General features: G+C 36.3%; 1 protein-coding gene across 7 annotated transcripts in view; it reads left to right on the top strand.

The window, feature by feature from the left end:
* The window catches only part of RABGAP1 (RAB GTPase activating protein 1), a 152,015-nt gene that overhangs the window by 64,271 nt on the left and 67,311 nt on the right, over nucleotides 1-20,433 (top strand). For all 7 annotated transcript variants that reach the window (XM_032865798.1, XM_032865797.1, XM_032865802.1 and 4 more), the window contains 2 exons: nucleotides 2,748-2,841; nucleotides 7,332-7,482. In XM_032865798.1, the coding sequence (XP_032721689.1) occupies nucleotides 2,748-2,841; nucleotides 7,332-7,482 (245 nt within the window). The remainder of the gene's footprint in view (nucleotides 1-2,747; nucleotides 2,842-7,331; nucleotides 7,483-20,433) is intronic.

Raw genomic sequence — 20,433 nt, forward strand, 5'->3', positions numbered from 1 at the left:
AAAAATGAGATTTCTATTATCTTTATTTTGCACATAAGGAAATGGAATCTCAGAAAAAGGAATTTGCCCAAGGTCAAACATCTAGAAATAGGCAAGGAGGATCTTTGTCCTGTTCTGAAAGTTAGCATTCTGAGCTCTATTCTGTAATCATCTTGGTGCATTTAGTTCACATAAAGCATTTTGAAGTGCAGAGAAAGCACATATACTGTTTTGGGAGAAGTTAGAGATACAATTTGAAGTCTTCCTGCAGAACCAACTTAAGTTATATGTTAAAGCTGGGAAAGATAGAATTGTTCTCACTGTTTGAGACTGTCTGCTCTATAACTGGTAGTCTTGAGACTTGTAGTTTACCTTCTAAGTCAATGCTGCTCAAGATGGAAGAGCAAGTAATAGTTTAGAGAACTCTTCTCCCCTTAAACTCAACAATAAAAACAAAACCCACCATGAATTGAGAAAGACACTCTGGTTTTTTGCAGCCAGAGAATGGTCAAATGCTGAATCTCAGTGCTGCAGATTTTAAAGAGTATCTGCCTTTTACAAAGTTTGGGCCCAGCTAAAGGTTAACATCTAGACTAATGTCTAGTTCTAATCTATGGCAGGCATACATTTTTCAGTGGAATTGAGGAGTTCAGAGGGGCTCTAGTAACAGTAGTTAACTAAGATAAGGACCAATAACAGACCATGGGAGAGTTAGGGAACACTAGAACACAGGTTTCATAAAGGACAAAAAAAGTGTCTTTTTTTGCCCACATTGTTTCCCTAGTGTATAACACAATTCTGTGTGTGTAATAGATGCTCAGGAGATACTGGTGGGATGGGTTTCCCACCACCATCCCAGCCCCCAATCCATTCCCATAGTGCAAGACTAATGACAGGACTATGGTGCTGAAGAAAGCTGTGCAGTCACCCCACCTCTTCATTCTCTAACCTGTATGTGGACCAGGGAGACCCATTCTGTTGTCATATGTTTGCTCCCTAGAAAGAAATGGCTGTAGTCCTCTAGTAGAGAAGCTCCTTATCCATAGGACATTTCTGCTCCCAAGACAGGAAACCAGCAGATAGTGAAGGAAGGTGTTCAGAAACAATATTCTGAAACTGGTTGCCTGGTCCCTGTCCCCCCGCCCCCCCCCATTCCCCTGTCTTAGGTAGATGGAGTTCTAAAGACATATTTCAAACTGCTACTGTCAAGCTATGTTGAAAGTGTCCAAAGCAATAAAAGAGAATTTGGTAAGACAGGTCTTCCTAATCTCTTTAAAGGAATTGTCATCTCTGGTACATTTTAGTACATTTTTTATAGCTGCTATTCCCCAATACATTATATACAATACATTGATATTTGAGTGAGGAGAGAATTACTTGAGGCATTAGAAAGTAGGGCCAATTCTGGCAAAATAGCAAAATTGGGAAAGTTTATCTTCATGCCCTCAAGGCTTTCTCTTTTCCTTATTTATCCTATCTCTCATTTGTAGCAAAAGAGGTCTCACATTCATTCTGTCTTTCCTATCTCACCATCAAAACTGATGCTAATGTCCCAGGTGTTATAATGTAAAGAAGTAATAAGTATCATGGATTTCTGAGCTGTCCATAGTAGAGATGCAAATTCATGATGTACTCATTAAAGGCATAAAGATCCAAACTTTGTTTAGGCAGGTTAAGCCGGAAAACTTAGAAACAGCATTGGTGAGGACACTTAGAAGGACTGTTGTCCCCTACTAGTAGAACTAAATTGTAGAGCCACTATGGAAGGCAGTTTGTCAGTAAGTTTCAAAATCCTTAAAAGTATGCCTTTTTTATCCCAGGAAGTGCACTTCTGGGCATATACCCAATGAAAACAAAAGTTAAGTTCCTCCTGATACTATTTGTAGCAGAAAATTGAAAACTCCCCAAGTATTCAACAAAAGAGGATTGATTATGTAAATATCTTAGTCTGTGTTTCCCCCTTTCATTACACTTTTAAATTCCTCTCACAGGCTTTTATCAGTGTCACTTTTTTTTTTACTGCCTTCATTTCTTACAATCTTTAAATTCTTATTTGAGCTTACTTTTCTTAATTACTAGAGTTAAGTTTGAAATGACTCATTTTGGTCTTTTTTAATATTTTTGTGCTCTCTATAATAAATGTATGTCACTGTAGAAAATTTACAGTCCTGAAAACATAAAGGAGGGGGGAAAGAAATCATAATTCTGTCACTCAGATTGTAATTGGTAATGTCTTAGTATAATTTAATCTAGACTGTTTTCATCATAGTGAGGATTTATTAGCTCCTGATATTTTTATTTTATATGGCATTTTGCCAGATTATTAATGTAAACACATGTCAATATGTAATTACATTGTAACTGTGTTTCATAATTTAATCAGCCTCCTATTGCTGCTCTCCTATTGTTTGTAATTTTTTAAACTGTGGTAAACAAGACTGCCATATATTTTCACGGATAAAGTTGTTTGCTTTGGAAAAGGGAAAAGAAGATACCATATTTTGAGTCTTAGAAATGGCTCTTTTCTGAAGTTAACATAATGTGGACTCTATGGAAAGCAAAAGAGAAATAAAAAGGTTACTGCAACATTGTACCTAGGATCATTTTTATTTCCTTTGTATTTATATCTGTATGCTAAAAGAGAGAAATAGAAATTAAGACTTTACATTCCCAGTAAAATCTTTTAAATTTGATTGTTGTGTTTCCATTCATTCTTCTGGCTAGCATAGCCACTTCTGTTATCCTTTTTTGTGTTTTATTTATTAAAGATAATGATGAACCTCTCTTGAGTGGATTTGGTGATGTATCCAAAGAATGTGCAGGAAAAATTCTTGAAACATGGGGAGAACTGCTGTCAAAGTGGTAAGTTAGAACAGTTCTCCTTTTCATCTGTAATTCTCATTTTATGGATAGGGTATCTTCCCCTAACTACAATATCCAATTTTGGAACCGTTCTATTTTTGCAACCTATTATAGAAACCAAAGTATGGGGTTTGTGTTCTAGAATCTCTGTTTTTATAGATTTATAAGGGTAAGTAGTGAAGATCTGAAATCACTTTTAATTTTTTTTTTTTTAAATAAATGCTATTTATTTACTTGACAGTGATAGATAGCAAGAGAGGGAACCACAAGCAGGGGGAGTGGGAGAGAGAGAACCAGGCTTCCCACTGCACAGGAAGCCTGATATGGGGCTCAATCCCAGGACCCTGGGATCATGACCTAAGCCAAAGGCAGATGCTTAATGACTGAGCCATGCAGGTGCCCCTGAAATTACCTTTCACAATATAGAAACCTAATAAATTCTCATGGCTGCAGGAAATAATAATTCAAACATGGAATGTATGGAGAGAATCATGAAAGAGCTCCTTTTTATTGACGTGGTTAGGAACCACTGACTGGTTAAGATAATATATAACAATTAGTACACAATAATTGGTTGTTTGGAAGACACACACACAATGCATAGAGCCAGAGTAGAGACCTCAGGTGGGATTTCTCCTTATCTGTGTTATTTATCTGAAGTGACAGCGGAGTGTTATGAACATGCTGTATATTGACTGCTCTAACGGTTACTTTTCCTACTGACACTTGTAAAACTCGGAAATTTCTTGTCAGCTTGACAACAGTGTTAAGAAGCACTATCCTCATAGACTGTCTAGAAAGGATACACTAGCTTCAGGTGTTTCCTAATGAAACCAGAGATGTCGAGTTGGTGAGACATTTATGTAGTTTCCTTTTTCCTCTCTGTAGGATGCCAGTATATGCTGGGGCTAAAAAAAGCTTGAAAGTGATCTGAGCACTTCTCTATTTCTGACTTTCTGGTTGTTAAGGTTGTCATGTAAGCTCCCCATGGGCCTCTTACTTTGGGGTCTGATTTTTCTCAGAAAATTTAACTGTTGAAGGCTTTCACTCTATTCTTAGAAAACTGTGTTTCAGCATTTAAAAATCTTCCATGTCCTTAAGGGATGGGACTACAAATGGGCATGCATCTGCTTCCAACATTCTCACAGTGCTTTACACTTTCGGTGAAACGTGTTCGACATGGGGAAATGTCAAATGTGTAGAGGAGGAGAATGCAAACCAAAGCATGGTTTTTCTTTATACAAGTGGTTTTAGTAAATGAACTCTACAGAAGCCTCCCCTCTAATCCCCCCCTCCAGGATACAGTTCTCATTTATTTTTAATATTCCTTTAGCAGTCAGGAGACAAACCTGCTGATGCTCTCATCAGAATTATATTTTCAGTTCAGTGAATTTGGAGTGTTTGGACTGCTGCTGGCAGGCATTTCATCTGTATAAAAAGGTTTCTACTCTAAAATAGAAATGTAATTGAATCTTGACATGGTTACATAATAGTTTATTTAAAATCATTCAGATACAGCATTTAGACTCTAGATTTTATTAGATGAACTCCCCACCATTTTATACAGTTGCTTGGAATTTGTTTTATTACCATATTTTTAAATTTATTTGTTAATTAACTAATATATTTTTCTTCTACTTCCTCAAATACATTAACTGAGTCTACAGATATTTCTGAAGGGTGTTGAAACTATTTTTGCTGGTTTGGGTCATGTCTTCAGAAATACTAATACAGTTTGTTTCTCTTCTTTAATTCATTTCATCTCTTTTTCCCATCATTATTATATATGTTCTATAGGTAGGAAACATTATAATATCATGGAATTCTATAACCTAGTAGGCCTGGCTTCAAATCCTGCCTCCCCTATTTCCAAGCTGTATGGTCTTGGGCAAGTCACTTAACTCTTCTGAGTCTGTTTCTTCATTTACAAAATATACAGGTCTTTAAAATTACCATTCAAGATTATTGTGAGTTAAAAATAATGGATGTTGTACTAGTAGTAATATTAGTGAGAATTAATGAATTTACTATATGCCAGGCATTGTGCTAAGTTACGTGCTTGATTTCAGCCATTATAACAGCCTTATGAACTAGTATCCATTTATACAGATGAGGAAACTGGTTCAGAGATTTAGTCAGCAATTCTAATTAGTAAATGGCAGACCTAGAATTTTTAACACAGGCAAGTCCGAGCCTAAAGTTGGTTTATTTAACTCCACATTAGATTTTTTTTTTTTTAAAGATCTTATTTATTTATTTGACAGAGAGAGACCCAGCGAGAGAAGCAACACAAGCAGGGGGAGTGGGAGAGGGAGAAACAGACTTCCCGCCCAATAGGGAGCCTGATGTGGGGCTCCATCCCAGATCCCCAGATCATGACCTGAGCTGAAGACAGATGCTTAACGCCTGAGCCACCCAAGTGCCCCTCCACATTAGATTTTTAGTGGTAGTATAAGTAATAGTACCTTTGAACTCTAATTTCTCCAAGTATATTTTAATGCGACTCAGTGGATAAGAGAACTAATGTTGGTATAAAATAGTATGTTGGGGGTAAATAAAGTTAATACAATCAAGGACATAAAATTATTCTGAAAATAATTTTACCAATATAAATTAAGCTAGGATTAGCAAATAAACCTAGGTTAGGTTTATTATTTCTGTAAAGGGCGAGGTCATAAATACTTAGGCCATTAATAAATATAGCTCATGAATATTAGGTTCTGTGGCCCAGTAGACTCTTTCACAACTACTCAACTCTGCTGTTGTGGTGCAAAGGTAGTCATAGATGATATGTAAACAATTTTAAAAGGCTGTGTTTCAATAAAAGTTGCTTTACAGAAATAGGCAGTGGGCAGATTTGGCATACAGTCCATAGTTAACCAGTTCTTGAGTTAAGTAACAACTGCTTTTGTTCTTTCTGCTCCCAATCCTTCAACTTTTATGTAACTATTTTTTCCAAGCAAAGACAGAAACCATATTGAATTGTCTATAGCTACCTCGTTAGGGTACTAGCATCACAGAATTAACCATTTTTTTTAATTTTTTTATTATTTATTTGACAGAGAGAGATCACAAGTAGGCAGAGAGGCAGGCAGAGAGAAAGGGGGAAGCAGACCCCCTGCCGAGCAGAGAGCCCGATGTGGGGCTCGATCCCAGGACCCTGGGATCATGACCTGAGCCGAAGGCAGTGGCCCAACCCACTGAGCCACCCAGGCGCCCCAGAATTAACCATTTTTAAAGACACTGTGCATTGTTCTTTAGAATTCTGGGAACGTTTTGAGAAAAGTCTGAGTCCTTGTTGTATTTTGAGAGTGGTCATCAGTAACTTCTGTTTAAATCTGATAGTCACAGAAGACTTTGCAGGTCGGGATCCTGCTTTACTGACTCAGTAATGGTGGCTTTCAAAACACAAAGCAGCCATACTCAACAGAGCATTTATTGATCTGAGTTTGAGACTACCTGAGTCATTTAATCAGCTTTTCTGAGCTGTTTTCTCCGTCAGTAAAACTGGAAGTACTAACTACCTACCTCAGGTGGTTATTGTGCAGATCAAATTCAAGATTATATGCAAATTACTTTATAAATTGGTACCAACAATTCAAGATAAGGTTTTTTTCCCCATTTTATAGATTAAATAAATGAAGCTCAAAGACTTCCATAATTTGTTTTGATATTATCATAGTACAGTAGAAACTTCCTTAGCGATCATAGTCATTCTAAAATGTTACTTGAAGCAAGGTATCATAAAAACAGCTGAAAGCTTTATTTTTATATTTATTTTAACTTAGAACATATAAATACACAACTCACTTGTGAATTTTGATGCAAGGCCAAGCCCTTATCTTTGACTTTGTGTCTGCTGATTGGAATTCTGCTTTGTTTTTCTTACATAAACCACAATCATGAAGCTATGGTTTCTAGTTTTGATTTTTATTAAAAAAATTAAAAGAGCAATAAATTAAAGATACTTAGGAAACAGTCTGCACAGTTCTTCACTCAATCTTTTAGTTATCTTGACCACATCCAATTCAGCAGATCTATTTAATTTTATTTTTTTAGTATGTTACCTTCATTAAGTTTGTGAAAATCATTTAGTCTAGTTTTCATAAAAATTACACTGTTTAGGGGTGCCTGGCCAGCTTAGTTGGTGGAAGGTGTGACTCTTGACCTCAGGCTTTTGAGTTTGAGCCCCACACTGGGTGTAGAGATTACTTAAAAATAAGATTTTTTTTTTTTTTTTTTTTTAGTATTTATTTGAGAGAAAGACAGCAAGAGAGATGACAGAAAGGGAGGCAGAAGCAGACTTCCCGCTGAGCAGAGAGCCTGATGCAGGGCTCAGTCCCAGTACCCTGAGATCATGACCTCAGCCGAAGGCAGATCCTTAATTGACTGAGCCACCCAGGACCCCCAAAAATAAGATCTTTGAAAAAAATAATACTCTTTAGAGAATCTTCCTTTAATCCACTTACAGATTATGACTTTATTTTTAGGCATCTCAATTTGAGTGTGAGACCAAAGCAGTTGTCATCCTTAGTAAGAAGCGGTGTTCCTGAAGCTCTTCGAGGAGAAGTCTGGCAGCTGCTAGCAGGTTGTCACAACAACGACCACCTGGTAGAGAAATACCGAATTCTTATTACAAAGGTAAGGGGCTGATAATTCAGCATTAATCCTTTTGGAAATCTGTGAGGAAAAGATCGTGTGGCTGTTTGATTTCAGGGAACGTTTTATAATCCCTTTATCTAACATAAGAATAGAACTTTATATACACTTTTAGCCCAAAGTTGTTTCTAGTGTTGGCACAGAAAAGAAAGAAAAAGGTTTTCTCTCTTGATTGGCTTCACCTCGGAAGCAAAGGATGTCCTCTACTCATTGTGTATCCAAATCCTTTCCGAATGTAATTGTATTTTTAGATCATTCGTGCTATGCAGTATGAAAAACTTTTCTTTTGTTTATTTTGTTTTCACACTTCACAGAAATGTATTCTTTGTAGGTAAAGCCTATTTCTACAATTGGAAAGAACATGATTTTAGTCTCTTCAATTGTATTCCCTTTTAGCTCATTCCTCTAAAATGAAGAATTCTCTTTTTTTTATAGTATCCCTTTGCAACTTCATACATTCCTCATGGTTTTACAAGCAAAGCAATAAAAACTATTCTTTGTATAGCATACAAGAATTTAAAGTAATTTTCTTCAGGTTTGGTGATACTTTGTGTCTTTGCACCTGTCTTCATTGGTTTTAATTTTTGTTTTCGTTTTCTCACATTCTTGAAGTATTTATCTTTGGAAAGCAGTTTCTCCAGTCCCAGACCTGGGTTCTGAATGAATTGCTCAGAACCCTCAATAAAACATCAGCATCTTTCATGTGGCAAAAAGTGGGGTTCTTTTAAAGATATATTAAAACCTTAAATGAATAATATCTCCATAAAACTATTACTTTAAAAAACGCTTACAGAGGAAGAATGGCATTTGAACACAAAATTGGATCTTTTTCCCCAGAAAATGACCTTCATTTGATCAAAATTCTGCTGTTGTCATCATTTTGTTTCTAGACAGTTGTTTTTTTCTTTCAAGAACTAATATTCTGATTCCCTCCATTGTGTTGCTGTCATTGTTCAAGCAGCATTTTTTGAGTGCCCATTACAGCCTCAGTGCAGGAGCTGGGAGGTGAAACACAAAACAATTTGTCATTACAGTAGACACAAATCATATCATGGTCTGAAATAGCAGTGGGAGCTATCAAAGGAGTGGTTAATTCAGCCTGGGAGAACAGGAGATTCTTTATCAGTAATGTAACATTTAAGACCAGTTTCAGAAAAGAGCTCCCCAGCCATGAAGGATGGAAGAGTGTGAATGGGGGCATCAAAGAATGAGGATACGTAACAGGTATAGCTAGTGAAGGTACCTCTACTTGGGTTTTGGTTTTGGTTTTTTTTCTCCTATTGTGGCAAATTATATTTTGGATAAATAATTCTCAGTCGTATGTCTATCTTTCCTTCTTCTTTTGAAGTCCTTTGAAACATTTGGTCAAAAATTGTTTCTTGATGTTTTTGGTGTGGCTTTCAGACAGATAATTTTTAAAAATATGAACTATCTTGTTTTTCTGGTTCCATGAAAATGGTGTTTCTTGAGTAGAAACCTGGTAATTATATGATGAGTAAAAGATCATTTTATTAACAAAATCTGATATATTTGATCAGTGCTTTATATATGCCGGTGTCATGTGGTTTTTATTTCACCTTAAACTTCGATTATGCGGGTGGATACATCTCATGGATGTATAATTATTTAAATTGCTGGTAGATGATCAGAAAATAAAAATTACTTAGCCATCATAATATTGGTGAATGCTTCTTTTTGTTTTACACTGCAGTATTATTTAATATAAGGTTGTTTGCTTTTCTTTCCAACCTTCCTGAAAGTTATAGTTATCCTTGTGTAGGAATGGTACTTGACATTTTACATTTTGTTCTGAAATTTTTTTTAGGGGAAAACTACTTTAAAATTTTTTAAATTTATTTTCATAGGAAGGTGTAATGTATATAGGCTAAAATACACATATTTGAGGTATACAACTCAGTGATATTTTACATATGAATATACCGCTGTAACTACTACTAAGAGGAAGAATATATCCAGCACCCCAGAGAGGTATTTCTGTCCCATTCTAGTCATGACCACCCCTTCTCTGCCCTTGAATAACCGTTATTCTGACTCTTCTCTCCATACCATTAGTTTCAGCTGTTTCTGAACTTCATTTAAATGCAATCACACAGTCGTGCAGCATGTACTTGTTTGTACGTGACTTCTTTTGATCATCTATTTTGGGAGTGTATCGGGACCCGTCTTCATTTTTTTATTTTATGATTTCACAGAGTGAGAGATCACAAGTAGGCAGAGAGGCAAGCAGAGGAAGAGGGGGAAGAAGGCTCCCTGCTGAGCAGAGAGCCCAATGTGGGGCTCAATCCCAGGACCCTAAGATCATGACCTGAGCCAAAGGCAGAGGCTTAACTCACTGAGCCACCCAGGCACTCTGTTTTCATTTTTTTAGTTGCTGAGAGTATTTCATTGTATGAATAAACCACGCTTGAAAATTATCTATTTTGCTATTACAGATGTTTGGTTTTGCTTTGTTCTTTTTCAATTTTAGCCATTATGAGCAAAGCTGCTGTGAGCATTCTTGCATTTAGCAAATGTTACAGTCTGAATGTTTGTCTCCCTCGAAATTTATGTGGTTAAATTTTATTCCAAAAGTGATGGTGTTAGCATTAGGAGGTGGGGACTGTGGGAGGTGATTAGGGCATGAGGACAGAGATCTCATGATAGTGATTAGCACCCTTATAAAAGAGGGTCCAGAAAGGTCCCTCGCCACCTTCCATCGTTTTAGGGCATAGCAAGAAGTCAATAGTCTGCAGTGAAGGAAAGGGTCTTCATCAGATCCCAACCATGTTTACACCTGATCTTGGATTTCCAACCTCCAGAACTGTGAGCAATAAATTTCTGCTGTTTTTAAGCCATCCAGTCTGTGGTATTGTTACAGTGGTCCAAATGGACTAAAACAGCAGGATTTGTACATATTAGTATACCTATATAGACATTATTTACCTACATATATGTATTACATTTTTAATTTATTCTGGATGTGGGTTCTTTGCTAGATACCTGCTTTATATTCTGAAATTTCACCTGTAATATTCCTTTAGAGGGTTTTTGGTTTTTTTTTTAAGATTATTTATATATTTGGGAGCTAGAGCAAGAGAGAGGGCACAGAGGGAGAAGGAGAAGCAAACTCCCATGCTGAGCAGAGAGTGGGGCTCAATCCCAGGATACTGAGATCAGAACCTGAGCCAAAGGCAGACACTTAACCGACTGAGCCACCCAGGCGCCACTTGAGGGTTTTTTTGCTTAGCTTCTTCAACGACTAAATTTAAGGCAGCAAACAGTGACTTGATTTATAGAATAAATCCCTGCCCCAAATTAACTTGCAAACAAAACTGATGAATGTCTTCATCATTATCTTGCTTTAATTGTCAAGCTTGTCTTATAAGGGGGTATATGTAGGATTTTTCCCATATGACTTTTGTAATCCAAGGACAAATGACCGTTCAGTAATAGAAAATACATAGGTATATATATATTTTTAAGGTTTTATTTTAAGATTTATTTTTGTGTTTGAGAGAGAGCAAGACCATGTACAGGGGCAGGGGCAGGAGAGAATCTCTAGCAGACTCCCTGCTGAGCAAGGAGCCCACATAGTGTTCCATCCAAGGACCCTGAGATGATGAACTGATTTGAAATCAAAAGTTAAATGCTTAACCAGCTGAGCCATTCAGGCGCCCTGAGGTGTTTCTTATTTCTTTAAAAGCAGTGGAGTTTAGAGGCACTCTTCTCCCTTTTTTTGATTTTTATTTTATATTTGGGGGTTTTTTGTTTTTTGATCTCAAGAAGGGAAAAATATAATAATAATAATAGCTGTCCCTTTTGAGTGTATGTAACACATGCTAAATTGAGCACTCTATAACTGTTATGTCATTATTCTAAGAAAATCCCCGTGAAGCGGTAATTACTATTTCTGTTTTAGAAATGAAGAAGCAGGGGTTTGTTGAAGCTTAGTAATTTTTTTTTTTTTTTGAAGCTTAGTAATTTGCTTACAGTCATTCAGCAGATAAATGATAGAGGCAGAATTTGAACTCAGAAATTATTCCAAAGCTCGTTCTTTTCCATTATTCTGTCTACTTGTCTATCCTTGAATTTAAATAAAAATTTCTTTACACAGGCATGTATGTACTCATACAGAATTTACCATGGACACATAAACATATTGTTTTTATGTGTACATTTTTATTCAGTTTCTCTTCTATTGGTAGGCATTTACTTGTTTCCAGATTCTAGTCTAAGTAGTGTTTTACTAAATAAACATCCTTATATGTGTCTAAATCTTTTACTTTTATGGAATAGTGTCTCAGAAGTATGATTGCTGGATCAAAGGGTCACATGTTTTTTTAAACTGATTACTTAATTTTTTTTAAGATTTTATTTATTTATTTGACAGAAAGAGATCACAAGTAGGCAGAGGCAGGCAGAGAGAGCAGGGGAAGCAGGCTCCCTGCTGAGCAGAGAGCCCGATGTGGGGGTCGATCCCAGGACCCTGATATCATGACCTAAGCTGAAGGCAGCGGCTTAACCCACTGAGCCACCCAGACGCCCTTAATTTTTGTATTTAATTTACTTATATCCAGTTTGGTTCTCTGAAAGCCTGTTATTCCTGTTCATAGTTCACCAGCAACGGAGCAAAGTACCTGTATCCCCATATACCAAACAGCGTTAGTTATTACTAACTGTATTTAACTTTTTGCTGTCAGTGGGTATAAGTGATACCAGCATATCTTCAGTTTGCAGTTCTCTGTCTACCAATAAATTTGAGGGATTTACTATTCTGAGTTACCTCTTCATCTTTATTAAACGTGAAATCTCAAAGCCAGAGTTGGAAGAAAATCACTTAAATAAAGCAAAAATTGTTTACCAAAAGAAGAACTAAATACTCTCTATTATGTATATTAATCCTTTATCTTCATTATAAATATCTTTCTAAAACTTTAATTCCTTACTGATTTTCTTGATGGTTTCATGCCATACAAAACATTTTCAGTTTTTATGTAGAAAATTGTGTCTTTTTTAAGGTCTCCTACCTTTAAGTTTTGTTAAGTGCAATTTCTAAGATTTTCTTGCAAGATTTTTATTGTATGTGTTATATATTTATATCTTTAGTCCATCTGGAATTTATTTTTGTACATGGCATATGATGGCAGCCCAATTTTATTTTTTCCCAGATGGATAACCAGTTGTGCTGCTCCTGTTTTCCTACTGAATAGAACTGCCATCTTTGTTAGATCTTATATTCTTACATATACTGAGATTGAGTTCTAGATTTTTCTATTTATCTGTTTGTGTATTCCTGTGCCAATACTGTTTTGGTTAAAGAGGCTTCAAGTTATGTTCTGATATGTGCTGGTAAATCAGATCTTTTCTCACTATTCCTTATTTCATATTTTTCTTATCTATTCTTCCATATGTAATCTTCCATATAAACCTTTAAGTCCTTTCCATCAGTCTCACGACCACTGCCTCCTAATAAGGTTATGTAAGGATTCTAATTTGAATTTTAATTTACATATTAATTTAGGTTATAAATTACATTGTTATAGTATCTTTACATCTAAGAGTATGGTATGTCTTGCCACTTGTTCAGATCCTATTTTATGTCTGTTAAAGACTTTAGAGTTGCCTTCCTTTATGTTAAATTTATTGTGCCTTTTTTGTTAAATTTATTCCTAAGAATTATCCTAGAGTGTTCTTGCTATTGCAAATGGAGTATTTTTTTCTGATTTCTATTTCAGGATGCTAGTTGCTACAAAAGAGAATGGACTTTTTTTTTTTTACTCTCTACTCATCTGCCTCTTGATATTTTGATTAGTTCTCCTAACTTTATATTAGCATCCTTTGAGATTTTCAGGTATGTGTTATGGCAGCAACAAAAACAGTTGCACTTCTTTTTTCACTGTTTCTGCAGGCTGTTTAATTTTCTTTGTTTTGTTTTTATGTTAGAAACATTAAGATGGGGGCACCTGGGTGGTGCAGTAAGTTAAGCATCCGCCTTCATTCAGCTCAGGTCATGATTCCAGGGTCCTGGGATTAAGCCCCACATCCAGCTCCCTGCTCAGTGGGGAGCCTCCTATTCCCTCTGCCCCTCCCCCCCACACACACACTTATGCTCTCTCTCTCTGTCAAGTAAATAAAATCTTAAAAAAAAATTAAGACATTTTAAATGATGATGGTGATAACTAGCATCCTTATTGAGTTCCTGATTTTAATTAAGGCGGTTTTAGTTTTCCAGTCTTTTGGAAGGCATGCTGTTCATTTTTGGGTTTTTTTGTAAGTAATGAACTTACATTTCCTTCAGTGATTTTCTTCCATCTTTGACTTTGAAGATTTTATTAAAGAATGTCTACTAAATTCTATCTAGAGATTTTTTTTAGCCCTTAATATGATTTTTACAAATTATCAACATTATGATCTTGATATTGAACTACCCTTGGCTTCATGAAATAAATTTCTGCAGACCAAATATTCCTAAATTTTTTGTTTTCTGTTCTTTCTGGCCTTTGACCAAAGGTTCCTCAACCCTGGTATCTAGATAGAACTTGTCAGACTCATTGGGGAGGAGCCCTAATAAGTAAGCCACAGGGACTCCCCTGCCCCTCTTACCCCCAGTTGTAAGAACTATAGCTGCTTGGGTCTGGTGAATCAAATAAATTGCAGTTGACAATGAAAGGAACATAGACAGTTTCTGGTCTCCAACTTCCAGAGTCAGACTCTGGCCCTTCCTTTTGGTTATTTCTCACCTTTTATGTCAGTGACTCTGGTTGTTTTGGGTTTTTTGTTTTGTTTTTTGTTTTGTTTTGCTTAGTAGCAAAGATTTATGTCAAAATTGCTTCCTTAATGGATTCTCTTAATGAAAAAATAATGAAATAATGACACACTCTGAAACATTGTCATTCTTTTCATCAGTCAGCCTTGTGTTTTCTGAAACCTGTTTACTTTTATTTTTATAGTGGTTTTATTGATAAACTTTCAGTGATAGGAATGTTTTGTTAAGAATTTCAAGTTTTTATCCAAAATCTAAACTAGTGACAAGTCCATGTAACCAATATTTACATTTTTAATTGTTTGTCTGAGGGAGGTCCTGGAGGCCCAGCCACATTTTACCAGTCTGGGAAAATAACTTAAATATCTAATTATAACTTCATTATTATGCAGATTGTTTTGGTTTTAATTATAAGTATCTCTTTAATAGATTTGTTAATAGTCAAACATTCAATAATCAGAGAACCTGCCTGTAGGTACCAAACAAAAAGGGGGTCATTGGCCATAGAGTTAGAAAGCCTGAATACTAGTTTCTCTGCCATTAGCTTATGAACTCAAATGAGTTCTGCTCTTAGGGCCATTCACTTCCTCTTCTCTGACATTAGGTCACTACAGTAATTGGTTGATCTTCCTCTGGGCTTGAAAATTCTGGAAAATTAGGTATGTAATGTCTTTGAGTCCTGCCCTCCAAAATAGTACATGATTTCACAACTGAGTACTCTTGCTATCTGATTCTATAGGAAAATGGGTTTTGAGTACCCTTTTAAGAACTATATTGTGTCTCCCATATAGCAGTTGCTGTAGTTGGTCTGCTGTAGACTGAATGTTTATGTCCCCCTAAAATCTAGATGTCGAAATCCTAACCCCTACAACATGATGGTATTTGGAAGTGGGCCTTTGGGAGGTTAGTAAGTCTAAAGAGAGCATCCCTCAAGAATGCAGTTGGTATCTTTATAAAAGAGTCTCCAGATCACTCACTCCCTTGCCCCTTCAACCTTATGAGGACATAGTAGTATCTGGCCATGGGTCCTCACGGGGCACCAAATCTGCCAGTACCTTGATTTTGGACTTCCTCACCTCCAGAACTATGCTAAATTTCTGTTGTTTATAAGTCATTCAGTCTGGTGTTTCTGTTATAACAACGTGAATGGACTAAGAAGTTTTTCTTAGATTGTTATTTGCAAAGATCATTTCAAGTCTGCATATCCCATCTCTGTAATGTCATGTCCCTTCTAGTGAGTTTCTGTAAGTCATATCTGTCCAGGGAGTTCTAAAGGTTTCCTGAATTATAAGACTGGAAACATAATAGGCTTGATCATATTAAAATATCTGATATTTGATAATTTTTGACCTACAGATAGGTAAACATCAATCTAATAATTAGGTGAATTAAACAGTTATCATACTAGGGTTTTACTTGAAATATCTTCCCATCTAAAAGCAGAATTGTCTTGTCTTATTCTTATAAGCCTGTTGTCTTATTAGCCATTTGTTGTTCAGTCAGCCATAAATACCTTTGAAAGCCTACTTTATGTCAGCCCTGTGCTAGGTTTCATGGATATGATCATGAATAAAATGTATCTGCTCCCTGGTTTGGGAGAGACTATAGTCTAATGAGGGAAATAAGCAATTAACTAACCATTTACAATAAAATTATAGAAGAGTTACAGAAGAGAAAATACATATTGCCATGTGGCATGATACAAGAACTTCTCATCTAAGAATTCAAAAAGATCTCTTGTTCAGAAATTATTGAGGGAAGGGGATTGTTGGGGTGGGATAGGATGCTACATGGCATGTGTGATGTTAGAAGTCAGTGGAAAAACTGCTTGCTCAAGCGTGAGAGCTTGGCAGTTTCACAGGTTGTAAAATGAAATGAGGCCAGAAAAGATAGGGGCTGGATCTTCAAAAGCTTATATAAGGTATAATTGAAATTTTTAGCAATAGAAAGTCACTGAAACATTAGAGGGCACTATGGAAAGTGGATTAGATTGTCTTGATTCAAATCCTTATTCCTACTGTATTTAAGCCATTAACATTGGGCAATAAATTACATTTGACTTTTGTTTCCCTGTCTGTAAAATGAGATGACAATAGTACCTTATTTGTAGAGCTATTAAATGAACTTTAGATAATGCATGAAAACACTAGGTACAGTTTTAGCCCATAGTAAGTATAAATTATTGCTTGCTTATTTTTGTTATTAAATTTATTATCATTATTAGTTTAAGAATGATCATTCCAGTTGAGTTAGAAGAGGTAAGATTAATTGAAGCAAAACCTGTGAGTAATTTAGGCAAGAGAGGATTGTGACTTGGAGTATTGGCAGAACAGATAGAGAAAGATACTATTTGAGAGAAGTTCCAGAAATACTTGGCATTTGGTGATTGACTGAATGAAGGAGATAAATAAATGGGAGAGAGGAAAGAGTAGAAGATGAGTCAGAGGACCTCAGACTGGTTTTGGAATGACATTGATACAAATACATCCCTATCAGATGCATTTAAATAATATGTTAATCAACATTTAAAGCTCATTTTTACTGAATAATAAGTAGTAGGTAATGCCCAGAAGTGTATCTTATGAATTTGAAGAACTGAGATTGATCCTTTCTCCTCTGTAATATTTAAGCTAGTGAATAGGTTGAGAGAAGAATAAATATAACTTGAACAGTCATTTCCCTTTTTTGTTTTATGTTTCCTCTTTTGGCCTTATTTTCTTTTTAGTTCTGTCACTTTTTAGTATTAGATTGAACCATATAGAAGTTGCCAGTTTTGTAGATCGGAAAATATTTATCCAGAAATGAAATGGTTAAATACTGGCCATTTTACATGGCTCATCCAGTTATATTCTCATTCTGTAAGAATTTTTAACTAGGGCTCTGAGCATCCGTTTTGAGTTAAATTGAGCATCAAAGCCTGTCTGAAAGATGCTGTGATGGCATAAGGACCAGTAGAACTGAGTCCCATGAAGTAGGTGACTTAAACCTGGCATCATCCACTTACTGTGGCTCTGGGAAGACATCTCATGGCCAGAGTTTTTGTTAGCTTTACTGAAAGGGACATGTCATATACTATTTTGGCTGTTTTTTAAAACCTGATTATAGGGGTGCCTGGGTGGCTCAGTCGTTAAGCATCTGCCTTCGGCCCAAATCATGATCCTAGGGTCCTGGCATCGAGCCCCGCATCAGGCTCCTTGCTCGGCAGGAAGCCTGCTTCTCCCTCTCCCACTCTCCCTGCTGTGTTCCTTCTCTCACTGTGTCTCTCTCTGTCAAATAAATTAAAAAAATAAATAAATAAAAACTTAAATAAAAAATAAAACCTGATTATAAAAATGGTACAGTTGACCCTTGACCAACATTCAGGTTAGGGGTGATGACCTCCCACACACACATATTTGAAAATCCACATAAAACTTTTGGCTCCCTGAAAACTTTACTACTAATAGCCTTCTATTGATTAGAGGCCTTACTAATAACAGAAACAGTTGATTAGCACATATTTTGTATGTTTTATGTATTAAATACTGAATTCTTACAATAAAGTAAGCTAGGGAAAAGAATGTTAATTAAATCGTAAGGAAGAGAAAATACATTTACAGTGTTTATTTAAAAAACCCACTTGTAAATGGACCTGTGCAGTTTAAACCCATGTTGTTCAAGGGTCAACTATACAAAGAAATTGGGAAATTTAGCAACTATAGGAAAACATAAAATAAAAAATCTCTCATTAACCCACCCATGATCGACTAAAAAGTAGACTTGATTTCCATTGTGCTTCCTTCCAATTACATGTATATGCAGAAATACTGTTGTTGTTGTTGTTGTTGTTGTTGTTGTTGTTGTTTTACCAAAAAACACAAATATATCATGAGACTGCATTATTTTTTTAAAGATTTTATTTATTTGTATGACAGACCATACAAGCAGGGGAGCAGGAGAGGGAGAATCAGGCTTTCAGCTTGAGCAGGGAGCCCAATGTGGGTTCAATCCAAAGACCCTGGGATCATGACCTGAGCCGAAGGCAGACACTTAACCAACTGAGCCACCCAGGTGTCCAAGACTGCGTTGTTTTAAAAAGGAAATGAGTAATGGGTGGAGCTAGCAAGTATTATGCTAAGTGAAGTAAGTCAGAGAAAGACAAATACCATACGATTTTGCTCATATGTGGAATTTAAAAAACAAAACAAATGAGCAAAAGGTGGGGGGAAGAGGGAGGCAAACCAGGAAACAGAGTTGTTTTTGTTTTTTTTTAAAGAGTTTGTTTATTTATTTATTTAACAGACAGAGATCATAAGTAGGCAGAGAAGCAGGCGGGGCAGAGGGGAGGTAGAGGTGGGGTGAAGCAGGCTCCCTGCTGAGCAGAGAGCCTGATGCAGGGCTTGATCCCAGGACTCTGAGATCATGACCTGAGCTGAAGGCAGAGGCCTTAACCTACTGAGCCTCCCAGGAGCCTCAGGAAACAGACTCTTAACTGTAGAGAACAAACTGATGGTTACTAGAGGTGGGGAAGGGGGGATAGGTTAAATACGTGATGAGCACCAAATGTTATATGGGAATGTTGAGTCACTGTATTGTACACCTAAAACTAATATTACATGGTAAACTTTAACTAGAATTTAAATAAAAATTTTAAAAAATGAAAAGGTAGTTTATATAGATTTTTTTTTTAAAGATTTATGTATTTATTTTACAGAGTGTAACGGGGGAGGAGCAGAGGGAGAGGGAGAAAGAGTACCAAGCAGACTCCATGCTGAGAGGGGAACCTGACTCCCAGGCTCTATCTCATTATTCCAGATCACGACCTGAGCTGAAACCAAGAGTCAGAGGCTTAACTGACTGTGCTGCCCTATACAGGCACCCCGTATAGATTTTTTTTGAGGACATAGATTTATTGCCACTTTATGTCCTTAATAATTTTTTTCTCCTGAAGAAAATGTTTTTCTTTAATCTGAAACAAAACACTTAACTCTTAACTGAGTTGATAAAGTGTGGCTCTCAAGCTTTTTGTTGTTTTGAGTTTCTAGTATGAATATTTTAATTATAGCACTAAGTGTTTTTACTAAAATAGAAATGAAGTTGAAAGAACTATTATTATACTAGTGATAGTAATGTAACAGCTTGTACTTTTATTACATTAATTCTTTCAAGCTATTAACCAATGTAACATCTTTTTTTTTTTTTATCAGCATAACTGTCTAGTTTTATACATGAGACACCTGAGTTAGAGAATAAGTTACATGACAAAATTCACAAGTGGTTAGAAAATCTTGTACTACTAACTTTGGTGAATGGCTTTTCTCTTTATTGAAATGTAACTGTCAGAAATTATTCCCTTTTTCATTCAGTATTAACCACTCAAACAATGAGAGTCCAAAAACAAAGTATGTGGTAAATGTACAGAATAGTGTGTAAGCTGGTTTGTCTGGAGGGCCAGGTGTGTGGGGGGGGTGGGTATGGAACAGAGAGATCAGATTGGAGAGGCACTAGGGAGCCGTTGACTTTTCTTGAACTGTGGGTACCATAATGAAGCATATACTATTAGATATTTAGGCAGAAATGAATAGATCAGAAAAATGAACAAGACTAGAAACCCAGACAATATGTAATGATGGCCTAAAGTATTAAAAACTGAGTTGAGAGCCACTGTAGAAACAGATTCCCAGGAACCTGTTGAGTAAGAATAGTACATTGAGTGGGGAGAGAATGGTCAAGATAATTCCTTAGTTTCTTACCTGAGGGCTTAGAAAAAAATAAAAGAGTGTTGGAACAAGAAAAAGAGGCCAGTTTGTTGAGAAAAATGTATTTAATTTTGGACATGCTGTGGGTGAAGTCTACGGGCCATTCAGGTGGAAGATGTATGTAGACTAGCAGGCAAATTGTAAATGGGAAAGAATGCTCAGGAGTAGAGTCAGGGCTGGAGACAAAGGCAGAGGAATAATTAGTGTAGAGGAATAATTAATGTCATATCATCGTTCGTTTTTTACTGCCTTACATATGTATAGCCTCATTGTATTTGAGGAATGTGTGACAGCAAAGTATCCAGAGTATCCCAGTGCCTCGTAACTGGGCAGTCACAGTAAGAGAGGCGCTTAAGGAATCAGAGGAGCCCATCCTCAAGCAGTGCAGTATGGTTGGCAGGAAAACAGACTACCTAGGAAGAAGGGTATTTT

This window comes from Lontra canadensis, unplaced genomic scaffold, assembly GCF_010015895.1.
Source record: "Lontra canadensis isolate GAN:19392208 unplaced genomic scaffold, GSC_riverotter_1.0 scaffold30, whole genome shotgun sequence".
Taxonomy (NCBI): Eukaryota; Metazoa; Chordata; class Mammalia; order Carnivora; family Mustelidae; genus Lontra; species Lontra canadensis.